The 13004-nt window shown below is 66.7% G+C and overlaps 1 protein-coding gene and 1 long non-coding RNA gene across 2 annotated transcripts in view; one reads left to right on the top strand and one right to left on the bottom strand.

The window, feature by feature from the left end:
- The window catches only part of SKI (SKI proto-oncogene), a 58186-nt gene extending 51879 nt beyond the window's left edge, over positions 1-6307 (top strand). Inside the window, exons 2-7 of the mRNA XM_067717742.1 lie at positions 405-524; positions 606-721; positions 1204-1466; positions 1567-1868; positions 2446-2676; positions 3247-6307. Of these exons, the coding sequence (XP_067573843.1) occupies positions 405-524; positions 606-721; positions 1204-1466; positions 1567-1868; positions 2446-2676; positions 3247-3435 (1221 nt within the window). The 3' untranslated portion in view covers positions 3436-6307. The remainder of the gene's footprint in view (positions 1-404; positions 525-605; positions 722-1203; positions 1467-1566; positions 1869-2445; positions 2677-3246) is intronic.
- Positions 3804-8426, bottom strand: LOC137214171 (uncharacterized). Its single transcript, XR_010938797.1, has 2 exons — positions 8121-8426; positions 3804-7805 (listed from the first exon to the last, which is right to left on the bottom strand). It is a non-coding gene; the product is annotated as an uncharacterized lncRNA (long non-coding RNA).
- Between the last annotated feature and the right edge of the window lie 4578 nt (positions 8427-13004).

Genomic DNA, 13004 nt, shown 5'->3' on the forward strand with positions numbered 1-13004 from the left:
AGGCGGGGAGGGGGCACGGCCCAGGGCTGCCCTGCCAGCCTAGCGTGCAGCTGCCCCAGGCCCCATGTGGTGAAGTCCAGAACTCGGGGGGTGCTGCGTGGCGCCCCTGGAAAGCTCTGCGTGGTGCCGACAGGGCCCTATACTCGGCCAGCGAGCCTGCCTGCCGGGCTGCCTCTTCCAGACCGGCGGTGGCCTGAGGGTAGGGGCAGGGGTCCCTCCTGCTGCCTTGCACCAGTGCCCGGTGGGCGTGTGTGCAGCACTGCTGTGGGGCCGGGCCTGCCCTGGGTGATGAGTCGGGCAGGGTGTACGCGTCCCTGGACACGACTCGTACTCAGCTGCGTCTGACACCGGGCCCTGGGGGACCCCTCGCAACCTGCCAACGGGAACTTCTGTGTTGCTCACAGGTCTCCGAGCCCCCGGCCTCCGTAAGAAAAGCAGACGACGCCCCCTCCCAGCACCCCACACCCTCCGAGAAGGACAAGCAGTCTGGCTGGCTGCGGACTCTGGCCGGCTCCTCCAGCAAGGTGCCGTGTGGCCCGGGCGTGCGGGGCGGGCGCGCGGGGCGGCCTGGGGCCCAGCCTCTGACGGCGCCTCTCTCCCGACAGAGCCTGGGCTGCATCCACCCTCGCCAGCGCCTCTCTGCCTTCCGACCCTGGTCCCCTGCGGTTTCTGCGAGTGACAAAGAGCTCTCCCCACACCTCCCAGCCCTGATTCGAGACAGGTGAGTACCCGCCAACTCTGATGGGCATGTCTGCGTCCCAGCTCAGCCTGACCCTGCTGTGGGGCCCCGAACCAGTCGGGGAAGCAGGTTCCCGCTTTAATCATCACTGAGCTCGACGGGCACATGGTCTGGAGGCTGTGTGTCAGATCCCCAGCCCCCCGGTTGAGGCAGCTGCAGAAGTGCTGGTTCTTTGATGGCATGGGGGGTGGGGGGGGACGCTAGGATTTTCTGTGGCGTCTGGAGTTGGCCGCGCGCTCTACGTTGGCTGTGGCCTGTCCCACGTATGGTGGCTGGTCGCCGTGTTGCAGCTCCCCCAGGGCCCCGGGCTGTAGTGTCTGCTCCCTTGCACGGTCCATGGGAGCCGGGGCCGCGATGGGGGGTGGTGTGCAGCGGAGGTGCGGAGACGTGCAGGGGCACAGGGGCGGGGCGAGGGGCTGCGAGGGGCAGATGCCGAGGCCCCGATGCCCGCCACACCCCTGCAGCTTTTACTCCTACAAGAGTTTTGAGACGGGCGTGGCCCCCAACGTGGCCCTAGCACCGCCAGCCCAGCACAAGGTGGCGAGCAGCCCGCCCTGCGCCACGGTCGTCTCCCGAGCCCCCGAGCCCGTCACCAGCTGCGTCCAGCCTCGGAAGCGGAAGCTGACAGTGGACACCCCTGGAGCCCCGGAGACGCCGGCACCCGGGCCTGCCCCCGAGGAGGAGAAGGACTCGGAGGCCGAGGTGGAGGTGGAGGGAAGAGAGGAGTGTGAGTGCGGCTGCAAACCTGCCCTGGGGCGGCGGGGGCGCCCGCCCGTTCTTCCGGGGGCGGCCCCTGCTGACCCGCGCCCCCGCCGCCTGCCTTGCAGTCACCTCCTCGCTGTCCTCGCTGTCCTCCCCGTCCTTTACCTCATCCGGCTCCGCCAAGGACCTGAGCTCCCCGGGCCTGCTCGCCCTGCCTGCGGCGCCCGGCGCCCCCGATGCCGCGGCCCCCGCCGACGCCCCGAGCAGCGGGCTGGAGGCCGAGCTGGAGCATCTGCGGCAGGCCCTGGAGGGCGGCCTGGACACCAAGGAAGCCAAAGAGAAGTTCCTGCACGAGGTGGTGAAGATGCGCGTGAAGCAGGAGGAGAAGCTGAGCGCCGCGCTGCAGGCCAAGCGCAGCCTCCACCAGGTGGGGCGGGCGGGGGCCGGCGGGGGCACGAGTGTGCGGGGAAGGAGCGGGCGCTGCCCCGCCGGCCCCTTGCGCGCCGGTTCCGGGCCGCTCCACCCGGGACTGCTTCCTTTCCCGGCGGGGGCTGGAGGCCCTGCGGTTGTGCCATCGGCCCCCTGGTCGCCTTGTGCGCCACCTTGTGGGGGGCGGGGCTGTCACCCCAGGGCTCAGCTGCATTCACACCTCAGCCGGCGTCTGACACGTGGCCCCAGCACAGCACAGCCCTGCCAGCCCCGAGAGCCCCATTTCCACCACTCTCTCAGAAACCCGCACCAGTTCCCTGGTTCTGGTTGGAGGTGTGGCTCCCCACATGCATCTTCATGAGCGTGTTGGGGGCCGGGGCTGAGACCCCGAAAAGGGCCGCCGCCTCTCCTTCTGGCTGCGTAGGGTCCCCGGGGCCCCCAGATGGCACCGTGCCTGGGGGAGCCCCCTCCCCCGGCCGCAGGGACTCCCCCGGGCTGTGCACGGTGGGCACCGGAGGGCCGGGGCCGGAGAGGCCTGGCGTGAGGGCGCCCCTGAGCTGGCGCCCTCGCCCCAGGAGCTGGAGTTCCTGCGCGTGGCCAAGAAGGAGAAGCTGCGGGAGGCCACGGAGGCCAAGCGCAGCCTTCGGAAGGAGATCGAGCGGCTCCGGGCTGAGAATGAGAAGAAGATGAAGGAGGCCAACGAGGCGCGGCTCCGCCTGAAGCGGGAACTGGAGCAGGCGCGGCAGGCGCGCGTGTGCGACAAGGGCTGTGAGGCCGGCCGCCTGCGGGCCAAGTACTCGGCCCAGGTATGTGGGCTGTCCGGCCGGGGAGGACACGTGCACCGTCCATCAGCATCTCAGGGTCCCTCCCCTCCTCGCGGGGCCGCCCCGGGCGTGGGGAGCCTGCAGGCCGACCTGGCCCTGCTGGGCTTTGGGGTCCTCCTTCCACGGGGGTGTCCTGGCCCCAGGCTCTCCTCACCTCCTGTCCTGGGGGGAGGACCGCACCCATACCCGCACCCTCACCCTCACGCACTGTTAAAAGTCTCAGCCTGTCCCAGTTGGCCACCCTGCCTGGCCTGGGGTCGGGAGACGGGGTCCCGTCTCACGGCCATCTCCGGGGCCCGGGCCAGGGCCCAGGAGGCTGAGAGGTGCTCCGAGGCCTCCGCACTCGGGGCTCGGGTAGTTCCCCAACTCGGGGTCTCCGCGGGCAGGGTTGGTGCTGCCCGGGAAGCTCCCCCAGGCCCTGCCAGGCTCACCAGCCCGGGTCCAGTGGGCGGCGGGCGGGGCGAGCCTGTGATGGGCCGGAGGGTCAGGCCGGGGCCGGGGCGGCGGCCAGGTGGGGAGCGGGCCCGGCTAACGCGGGGCGTCCCCTTCCAGATCGAGGACCTGCAGGTGAAGCTGCAGCACGCGGAGGCCGATCGCGAGCAGCTGCGGGCTGACCTCCTGCGGGAGCGGGAGGCCCGGGAGCACCTGGAGAAGGTGGTGAAGGGGCTGCAGGAGCAGCTGTGGCCACGGCCCCGCTCTGAGGCCACGGGCGGCGAGAGCACGGCTGAGCTGGAGCCCTAGCCGGACCCACTGTCTGCTGCGCGGGGCGGACGCCGCAGGGTGGGCGGGCGGGCGGGCAGGTGGGCGGCGGGGCTGGGGGCTCCGTGCCGGCGGGGCCGCTCCCCACCCCCCACCCCGGCCCCCCCAGCCCCGGTCCATATAGCACAACGTCTTACTGTGCCTAGAACCAAGCAAGTGTTTGGAACCACATACTTTTGGAATCCACTGCAAAATTTTCTACTGGCCAAGGTCAAGCAAGCACGCCGGTCCCCACCTGCAGCCGGCGTCGAGGCCAGCTCGGTAGCTGCAGCTGGCGCTCCGCTTGCCGGATCGTTCTAACATTTACACTTTTGTGATAAGCTATTTAAAACCCATAAGGAGACTTGATATTCAAAGAAATCAACATGTTTTTTAATGACTAACTTTTAAAAGCCCCACCCACACGTGACGCCACCTGAGGACCCGCAAGGGAGCCAGGGTGGCAGCCGCCCTGCCCCTCGAAGCCATCACAGCTCATCCCGCGCCCGCGGCCGCGTGACAACACAAAGGGTTTTTCTCCAGAGTCTATTTTTTCAGCCACAAGGAACCCCGTCTCCTGTGCTGCCACCGGGAAGGGCACGGAGAGCACCGCGCAGGCACGATGAGCTGGAACACTGCCGCCTTACCCGCCCGCCGCTCCGGCCCGCCTTCCACAGGTGTGTCCGCAGGTGTGCTTGGAGGCGACGGGAGATGGGTCCGCGCTGGCTGGGCACACGCGCCCTCGACCAGGCAACCCTCTCAATTCGGCAAACGTTGCTCCTTCTGTTTGGGGACTGAGGCTGCAGCATTGGAACAAAACACAGCATTATTTCACTTCTTGTTTGTTCGTTCATTTAAACGTATATTTAGAACTGCACTTTGTCAAAAATCTTCCCTTCTCTTTTTATTCCCCAGTTAACTGAGGTTTTTACTTTCAAATACTGCAAACCGATTTATAGAGCATTCACATCCTAAGTGCTCAAGTGTTTAGAAACCCCTCTGGTGCTTGGTTGAACAAGGGAATCACACGAAAACGAAAATGCAAAAACTGAACTTCGGGGGGTAGTTCTGTGCCTTCCAGCATCTTGTACAGCAAACCCTGACTTGTCTTTTTACCCCCAAAATATGTCTTCAGTAGCTATTGAATCTGCCACTATCACAATGAGTTACTTGCATTTATTCCAAATAATCTCGTTTACTCTCAACTGTATGCGGATTGTATAAGGTTTCTTATGCCCAAGCTTGAAAAATGATTTCCCAGTAGACGAGGTGGCTGCCCGTCCTAAAATCATGGTATTTATTTACATGGAGAGATCTTACTAGAACCCTCTGCCCGACTCCGTTCCAGCACCCCGGCAGCTGCGAGCGTGGCCGGGGGTGGTGCCGCAACCGCCGAGTGGAGCGGAGACCGGGTGACGGCATCGTCGGTGGGGTTTTGCCCTTGGTTTACTGGGTGGGGGCCGGGTGCTGCCGGCCTCCCTTCTAAAGTGCAATGCAAAAGGGACATCGTGTATATGCAGCGTTTGTTTGGTTGTTGTTGTTTGTTTTTTGTTTCTTTTTTGTTTTTTAATTTTTTTGCTTCTGTTTTTCTTTGCAGTTATTAAATCTGTATGCATGGAATTTAAAACCTCTGCCATACGTATATCCACCGATGGGCATTATTACCGTGTCGTGTAGAGGGTCGGTTGTGTCACGCAACACTCAGAATGCTGTGTTTAGCTTTGTTTTTCCAGAGTTGTGTTTTTGCGGTCATTTCTTCAAGGGAAAGTAAATGATGTAGTTGGAGCAAAGCGTGAAGCGTGTGTCAGTGTGCTTCTGTGCGGCTGTGCTCTGTTGCCAAGTCTGAAAATCCGTAGTGAGACCGCAGGGCCCCCGGGACCCGCCCGAGGCCACCTGCTTTGCTCCGTTTACTTTCTGAGTTTTTAGGCTCCAGAGGGAGATACATTTTTCCAAGTTGCGAGTGGGGGCCGCTGCGCCTCCTTGCCCGCGCTCTGTCCCCTCCGGTCACCCGCACGTCTCGGCCATCGGGTCTACGCCGCCACTGTCCGGCTTGGTCCCCAGATGTCGGGAAGAGCTGGAGGTGGGGTGGTGGACTCAGGCCCGCCCCGAGGTCCCTTGGCCTGCCAGCGCCGTTGGCGGCCCCTGGGCGAGGCCGGCCATGGGGCTGTCCACGCTTGTCCTCGGGGGCAGGGTCCCCGGGCTCCTGCCGTGCGGCTGCAGTTGGAGTTTCTTTGCTGAAGAGGCACTCTCCCGTAGGCTGTTGACTCTCCCCGTGTGTAATACCCATTATCGAAATGATCGTGTATTCAGTTTAATCACTCATTATTTCTATGCTGAAAGAAGACTTTTAACGAAGGGAAAAAACAACAGCAATAACATTCATATCTATGGAGCAGCTAACTCACTCACATGATATCTTGCTTTTCGTACAGAACTCGCCGATGTACAAAGCGACCATGTAAATACTTTTTCCTCTGATACTCGTGTATCATACGTAAACGTGGTAGGTCCTTTGCCGGATCTCTCTTCTTACCTGGTAGCTGTCTTGTTTTCTGGGTTATTTCTACCTGAGGCAGAACATGCCCACCGGCTCGAGCCGGTTTTCTGGGCGACACCGCCCGCCGCGCCCACCAGGCTCGGGGAGGCCATCTTGTTCTTGCTTTAAGTCAGGAGTCACAAATGACACTTCTTTTTTCAATTAAGGAAAAAAACCACAGCTCCACCCTCGTACCCGCCAGGAGCGTCTGCATCACCGTCCCCTTCTCTCCTTTGCTGCTGCTAATGACAATATGATGACTTACTCACTATTCGAAAACTATTTTTATGTAATTAATGTATGCTTTCTTGGTTATAAATGCCTGAGTTAAAAAGAAAACCAGCTTGGCATATTTCTCTATTTCTCTGTGTGCCCGTTAGTCCTTTGGCGCCCCTCCCCAAACGGATGACATCGTAAGATAAAGGGCTCGCTCGCCCGGCCACCCCAGAACCCCTCCTCTCCAGCCACCATCTAGGCCTGAGCCCAGGAAGGGGCGCCTGTCTTCCGGTCGATCAGACCCTGGGGCCTTTCAGTCTCCACTGAACCCAAGTGGACACGGGGCACAAGCGGGCAGGTCCCAGCTGGGGCGCCCTCCATCCCTCTCCCTCCAGGTCACGCCAAGCTGCGGCTCCTCGTTGTACTGTGGGCGTCGGCTGGGGGCCCTTCCTGGCCTGTCCCCCATGGGGCCTGGAGGCCTGCCCCCCCCACCCCGGGGTAGACGGCCAGCTCCCTGCAGAGTTGCCCCATGTCTTTAACGGGGAGGGGGCCAGGTGGCATCAGAACCGCAGACCCCAATGTGCTGCCCTGAAAGATGAGCAGAGGGCCACCACCCGCCTGTCCGACTACCTAGGGGCTTCCCCAGGACCGCCGCGCCCGCGGTTCTGGGCCCCAGAGTGCCACCTCACTAAGGCTTCCTTTGGCCACCCAGGTCCGGCCTCCCAGCCCAGGCCGTGGGGCCTCCCAGGTCACCTGGAGAAAACGCACCGCAGCCTGGGAGGGCTCCCGGGTCCTTACTCCTCCCCCCAGCCTTGGGAAGCCCCCCAGACCTGGGCCCAGAAGTGCTCCCCTGGAGCCCCCAGGGAGGGGGGACACGAAGGGCTGCAGTGTGGAAGCAGAAGCCCACTCCGCCCAGGCCAGGCTGGGGCGGGGACAGCTGGGCCCAGGAGAAAGCAGCCCCGAGGTCCAGGGTCATGGGGTGCCACCTAGGGGCGGGGACAGGTCAGGGGAAGGGAGGTGGGCGGGGCCCTAAGCTGTAGCCCCGCCCCTCCCGCCCGCGCATTGGACCCGAGAGCGCTGCTTGGGGCCCTGGGCCCGATGCCCTCTGCCCCCCTCGCTGCAGGTGTCACCTGGGCTTGACTCCTGTCCCTCTCAGGAGTGGCCTTCCACTGAGCTGTAGGGCCATCAGTCAGAATCTGAGGGCCCCCTTCCCCGGGCAGGGCTGGACCCTGGGGCACTGCCCTGCAAGAGATGAGGCAGGCACGGCCCCCAGGGAGCGCTCCTGGCCCACGCACCCAGAGCGGGGAGGAGAGAGGGAGAAAGGCCGGTGGCCAGACACTGTGTCCACGTTACTGGGCCGTGCGGTCCCTCGTCCACCTGACCGCTGCCTCTGCCTGGACATCCAGGGTGCCGCGCAGCACTATCTTCTGGGGTGTCCTGAGTGGTCAGCCGTCCACTGCGGCCCGTCGGGGGTCCTGCAGGCATGGACGCCAGTTGAGGGCAGCTGAGGCCCTGCCACTCCCAATGCTGGACACGGACGTCGTCCTCACGACCTCCACTGAGCCCAGCAGGGTTGGGTGGTGTGACTGGGGGTGATGTCCGGTGTCCAGATCTGCCGCCCCTGCGGGGCACTGTCACCACTGAGTGGGCGCCATGTGCTTCACAGTCTGCACTTGTCCCCAGAGCTGACGTGAGGCCTCATTCTGGGCTCCGCCTGGCGACGGCCTCTCCTCACCCTCCCCCAGAGCATCTCTGACCGCCAGCGCCCAGCCCCTCGGCCCCTGGCTCTACCCCGGCTCCCCGCTCGGGCGGTCCACGTAACACCCATGGTCCTGACGGCCAGGGAAATGGGTGGGGGGAGGTGTTCCCGAGGGAGACTGGGGGCCCTCTGGGGCTGGGGGAGTGCAGTGGGTGTGCAGTCTGGGGGTGTCCTCACGGCCAGCGTGGTGCTCAGCCCGTCGGGGGCCTGGAGCTGGGCCGGTGGCAGCTCCCGGGGGCTCCGGGCTCAGCCGTCTTCCTGCGCTGCCCTGGGCTTCCCTCTGGGTTCACCTCTGGGTGGGACCTGATGGCATTAAAGGGCTCTGGGCACCCCCGGCCCAGAGAAGACAGGATGGGAGCCGTCTGAGCTCAGAACCCCCTTCCCGAGCCCATGCTGAAGGGGTCAGGGCACCCCGAGGGCTCAGAGAGAGGAGATCAGACCCTCGGGGAGGGAGGGACCCCTCCTCGGGAATTCCTGGCAGCCCTATGCCCCACCCCCCCCACCTCTGAGTCCCCGGGCTCGGGACTGTCACACCAGCAAGGGCCTCTGTAGGGACCCACGGGGCCATCCCCCAGCCTGGCCTTTGCCCAGGGCCCTGGGCTGGAGAAAGTGTCCCTGCACTGGCAGCTCTCGGCGGGCCCCCCGCCCACGTTGGAGCCAGTTCCCAAGTCCCCCCGAGGCCTGGGGTGACGTGAGCCCAGGGCGGGGTGCTCCTGAGAACCTCCTCGGCTCCCCAGCTTCTGTCCCTGCCCTGTGGCTCCCACCCCCCGGCTTTCACTTCTGCTCCGTCACTGGCAGCTGCGGGCCCCACCCCGGCCCCCTGGGCTCTCAGCTGTGCCTGCCTGTGTCTTGGGGTCCTCACCCCTCTAGTCTGCCGGTCCCAGAGCCACAGTCCGGCCCCCAGCCCCTACCCAGCGCCCTGCGGTCAAAGGGGCCAACCGCAGGCCGAGCGCTGGGCCCTTATCCGGGGAGGCGGATGCCAGGCGCGCCCTCGGAAGGGCGTCTGCCCTTTACAGCAACAGCTGGCACAGCCCGTCCTCCCTTCCCCGGGCCCCTGGCCCTCGGTGTGGCCCCCACCCAGCTTCCACCCCACCCACACCTCCAGCAGAGCGCAGCTGTGGCCAGCAGCCGCCTCCCTGGCCCACCTGGCCCCAGGCCCCAACCTGCCCCTGCCCCCTCGTCTCTGCCTGTCCTGTCGCAGGGTCACCCCTTCTTGCTGGCCAGGAAGAGAACTGTGGGAGGGCTCCACGAGCGGGTCTAAGATTAGGGCGGTTCACGAGACCCCTGAGGCCTCCTTCCCACACTGTGCTCACCAGGCCGCTGGGCAGCTGGTGGCCCACCGGGGCTGGCCAGGAGCCCTGGCCGCACTCTGGGTGACCTGGGTAGTCCCCCCTCTGCCCGCAGGGAGGTGGAATCCCCTAGGGAACAGGGACGCTGGCTCATCCCCCAGGAAAGTCTGTGTGCCCTCAGGAAAGGGTGGGGCTGTCAGCAGAATGTGAAACCAGGGCCTCGGAAGTGACCCTGGACCCCTCCCCCCAGAAACCCGCTGTGCTCTGGGGGGCAGCAGCCCTGCACCCTCCTGTCTGCCCACCCACTGACGGGCGACCCTGGGAAGGGTACGGGGACAGAACTTTGGGGACCTGGATGCCTGCCGGCCCCTGCCCCCAAGGATTGAGGACGTGCGCCTGCAGGGCCATCTGTGCCCAGGCCTGTGCCAGAGGCCAGGGCCGCTGGGGCTCCTAGCCCTGGAGCAGGTGGCCGCACAGCAGGGGGGTGGGCAGGCAGGTGGAGTCAGCCCGACCTGGCTTGTCGTGGAGCGTCCTGTGCCAGGCAGGTGTCCGGCCGGGCTGGGGTCGGGCCTTCCTGCTCTGTGCCCGGCCTGGCAGCCCCTGCAGGCAGGAAGCTCGGCCCAAGCTCTCTCCCAGGTCACTCCTGCTGCCGTGGAGGCCTGTTCCGGAAACCTCCAGGGATAGGGCACCTTGTGTGGGAGGGAGCCTGAGGTTGCCTTCTCTGCAAGGCCCCCATCACAGCACTCATGTCCAAGGCCACCTGAGTCCTGCAAAACCCAAGCAGAGAGGGGAGGCAGGTACCTGGCAGCGCCCCGTCACCGGTGCCCCCTGCAGCCCCAGAGAGGCAGGTGGCATCGGGTACCCCCTGCACCCAGGCAGGCCGTGGGCGCGGCTCTGCGGTCTACAACCTGGCGTGTAGGGAGAGCCCTGGCAGCGTGCGCTTAGTGTCGGGGTGCCCACCCTCCCCCTCCTCAGCCCCTCAGGTTTCCTCCCCCCACCCCTCCCCCACGCTCAGAACCCTCTGGTCCCTCCACCGAGTCAGGAGAAGCAGGTGCCGCTGGGCGGCAAGTGCGCACTGACTTGCATCAGGGCCCACCCCACAGGCCTTCCTGGGCTCCATCCTCTGCGGCCCTGGGGTCCCCAGGCCCACGGCGAGGGTGCGGGTGGGGGCCTGCCTGGAAGGAAGCCCTGCATCCTGAAACCCTCCAAAACCAAACCTCCCTGTTCTGGCCGGGCGGGTGGGGCCGGGCCAGGCCAGCTGGTGACCCTGGCCGGGCCTAGTGCACGGCCAGGCTGGGCGCGCTGCGTCAGGCATCCAGGGCTGTGCTCACGGTGCCCTCCGCGGGGCTCCCAGCCAGAGCGGCTGGCAGTGGGACCACCGGACAGATGCTCACCTGTGAGCACGAGAAAGTGTCAGACACGGGGCAGCGGTGGAGAAGACCCCCCACCCTGCCCAGTGAGCAGGACACAGGGCCCAGGAGCTCCGCTGGAGAAGAGGAAGGGGCTGAGCCACCAGGGCTGGGGTCAGAGACCCAGGTCCTCAGGCCCAGGACGGCTGCGGCACCTCGTCTGGGGCAGGGGTCTCCTGGCCTTGGGGGGCAGGTTCTGCTCGGGCGAGCGGCTGCGGGGCTGGGGCCGGGAGGAGAGCACCGGTGCGCCTGCTCTACACGCCCGGGGCCGGACTCGTGGAGGCGCCACCGAGAGGCCCAAGTGACCCAGTGCTGCGGCTGGCGCCGAGTGGGCAGCAGAGCCCAGGCAGCCAGGCCGGGTCATCCTGTTTCCCTCCCCTCTCCTCTGTTCTGCGTACACCTGGGGTTCCATCGGGCGCCAGAGGGCTGCAAGAGCCGGGCAGGATGGCGAGTTCCCATGAGTCCAAACCCCCACCCTGCTCTGCCCTCGGCGGGGCCTTGACCTGGGGGACGTGTGGCCCACACCCCAACTTCCTGTTTCTAAGAAAAAACAGTCCCAGAAAAGGCTCTGGTGGTTTGTGGACGAGGTTCCCTGCCAAGGCCGGGCCGGGGAAGGGTGGTGTTGCGTCCAGAGGGCTGCAGCCGGCGCAGCCAGGCAGGTGTCACTGGCCGCGTCACTGGGGCGTCTGCCGTTCCCCACAACTGCTTCCCCGGCGGGAAGGCAGCGGCTGCTCCAACACGCCCGGTGTTGGGAGGCCCAGCTGGTCGGGGCTCCTCCGCCCAGTGCGGCCTCCCTGCAGGCACCCCTGCCAGGACACGGGCCTCGCCCCCGCCTTCCTGCGCCCCCGTGCCTGAGGTTGGCGCTGGGCCGGGTGCCCGGGCCTTCCCCCAGCCCCGGCTTACGCGGCACCCGCGAGACCCCGTCTCGGCCAGACGCCAGGGTGGCCCCCGGCCCTGGAGGTACCACCCCGCCTTGTCGGAGGCAGACTAGGCTCCTCCCCTTGCCCCGCCCACCCTGGGGGGAAGGGCGGGGGCGGAGAAGCCCCTGGAGAATTATAATGCTAGTTCCCAACATTCCAAATTCCTGCTCCTTCCGGCTTGGCCGGAAGCCGGGCTGGGGTGGGGGGAGGCGTTGGCGCGCGGGCTGGGTGCGGAGGCCTGTGGTAGGCCCTTTTGGGGTGAACCTAAGCCCCTTTGCCGCCTGCTTTGCACGCGGCTCCGGGTTCCCGGTCCGGAGTCTAGGGGTGCGGGTCGGGGGCCACGCCCTGCTGGGCCAAGGCTGCGCGCCACCCTAGGAGGCCTCTCCCAAGTCACGCGGGTCTCGGACGCCCAGCAAACGTGCCGATGGGGGTGCAGAGCGCGAACCCGAGATGCACCCCCAGCACGGGGTGTCCGTGTGGGGCCCGGCACCCAGTGAATCAGGCAGCGAGTAGGTGTCTCCGCCGGAGTGAGTCACCCGGAGGGTGTGCGCCCCTCGTGGGCGGTGCTAGGAGCCTGGGGGGCGGGCTGCGGGGACAGGGGCGGTGGGTTACGCCCTGCCCAGGAAGGCCCTGCTCCAGTCGGGACAGGGCAGATCCCCCCACTTCCTTCCCCGGAGCTGCCTCCTGAGATTCAGCGAGGCTGGAGAGGGGAGGCTGCTGCGCCCCATCTCCGCAGTCGAGGGGGCTTCCCCAGCAGAGCCGGGGCGGCGGGAACGCAGGCGGCCGGGGTCGGGAATGGCCGCGCAGCTGCCGCGCCCCCGCCCCGTGGCCTCAGTTTCCGATTACGCGTCTACAGAAACCCCGACGCGGCCCCCGGGCGCCGCCGCTCGGTTTCACTTCCCCCCCCCTTCCCGGCGGGGGGCGCGGGGCTCTGTCCGCCTCCGATTCCGACGGGGGTGGGCACGGCGGCGCTTCCGGCCGTGGGGCGGGGTCGGAGATGGGGTTACGACGGGGCGGCCCGCCCCCGCCTAGGCCCCTCCTCTCCACGCCTGCGCCGGGCGCGGGGGTGGGGCCGCGCGTTCCCCCGCCGCCGCGAGGTCGACCCCTCCACCCACCGCGAGGGGCGGGATCAGGTTCAGGCCCGGGGTGGGGGTGGGGGCGGAGCGGGCCGGGGCAACCCACACGCCGCAGCCCGGGCACTCGGGCCCGGGGCCCGGGGGTGGCGCGCGCTCGGGAAGGAGGGAGCGGGCGGCAGGAAGTGCCCCCCCTCCCGCCCTGCGCGCTGGGGAGAGGCGGGATGGGGGGGAGACAGAGGTGTACCCTGTGGGGGGAGGGGCCTTGGGGGCACGTTGGGCTGGAGCCCCCGCGCCCTCGCTCCGGGGTAAGATAGGAGCTCCCCACGCGCTCCGAGCGTCTCCCCTGCGGGGGCGGGCGGGCGCTGAC

The sequence above is a fragment of the Pseudorca crassidens genome, chromosome 2 (genome assembly GCF_039906515.1).
Source record: "Pseudorca crassidens isolate mPseCra1 chromosome 2, mPseCra1.hap1, whole genome shotgun sequence".
Lineage (NCBI taxonomy): Eukaryota > Metazoa > Chordata > Mammalia > Artiodactyla > Delphinidae > Pseudorca > Pseudorca crassidens.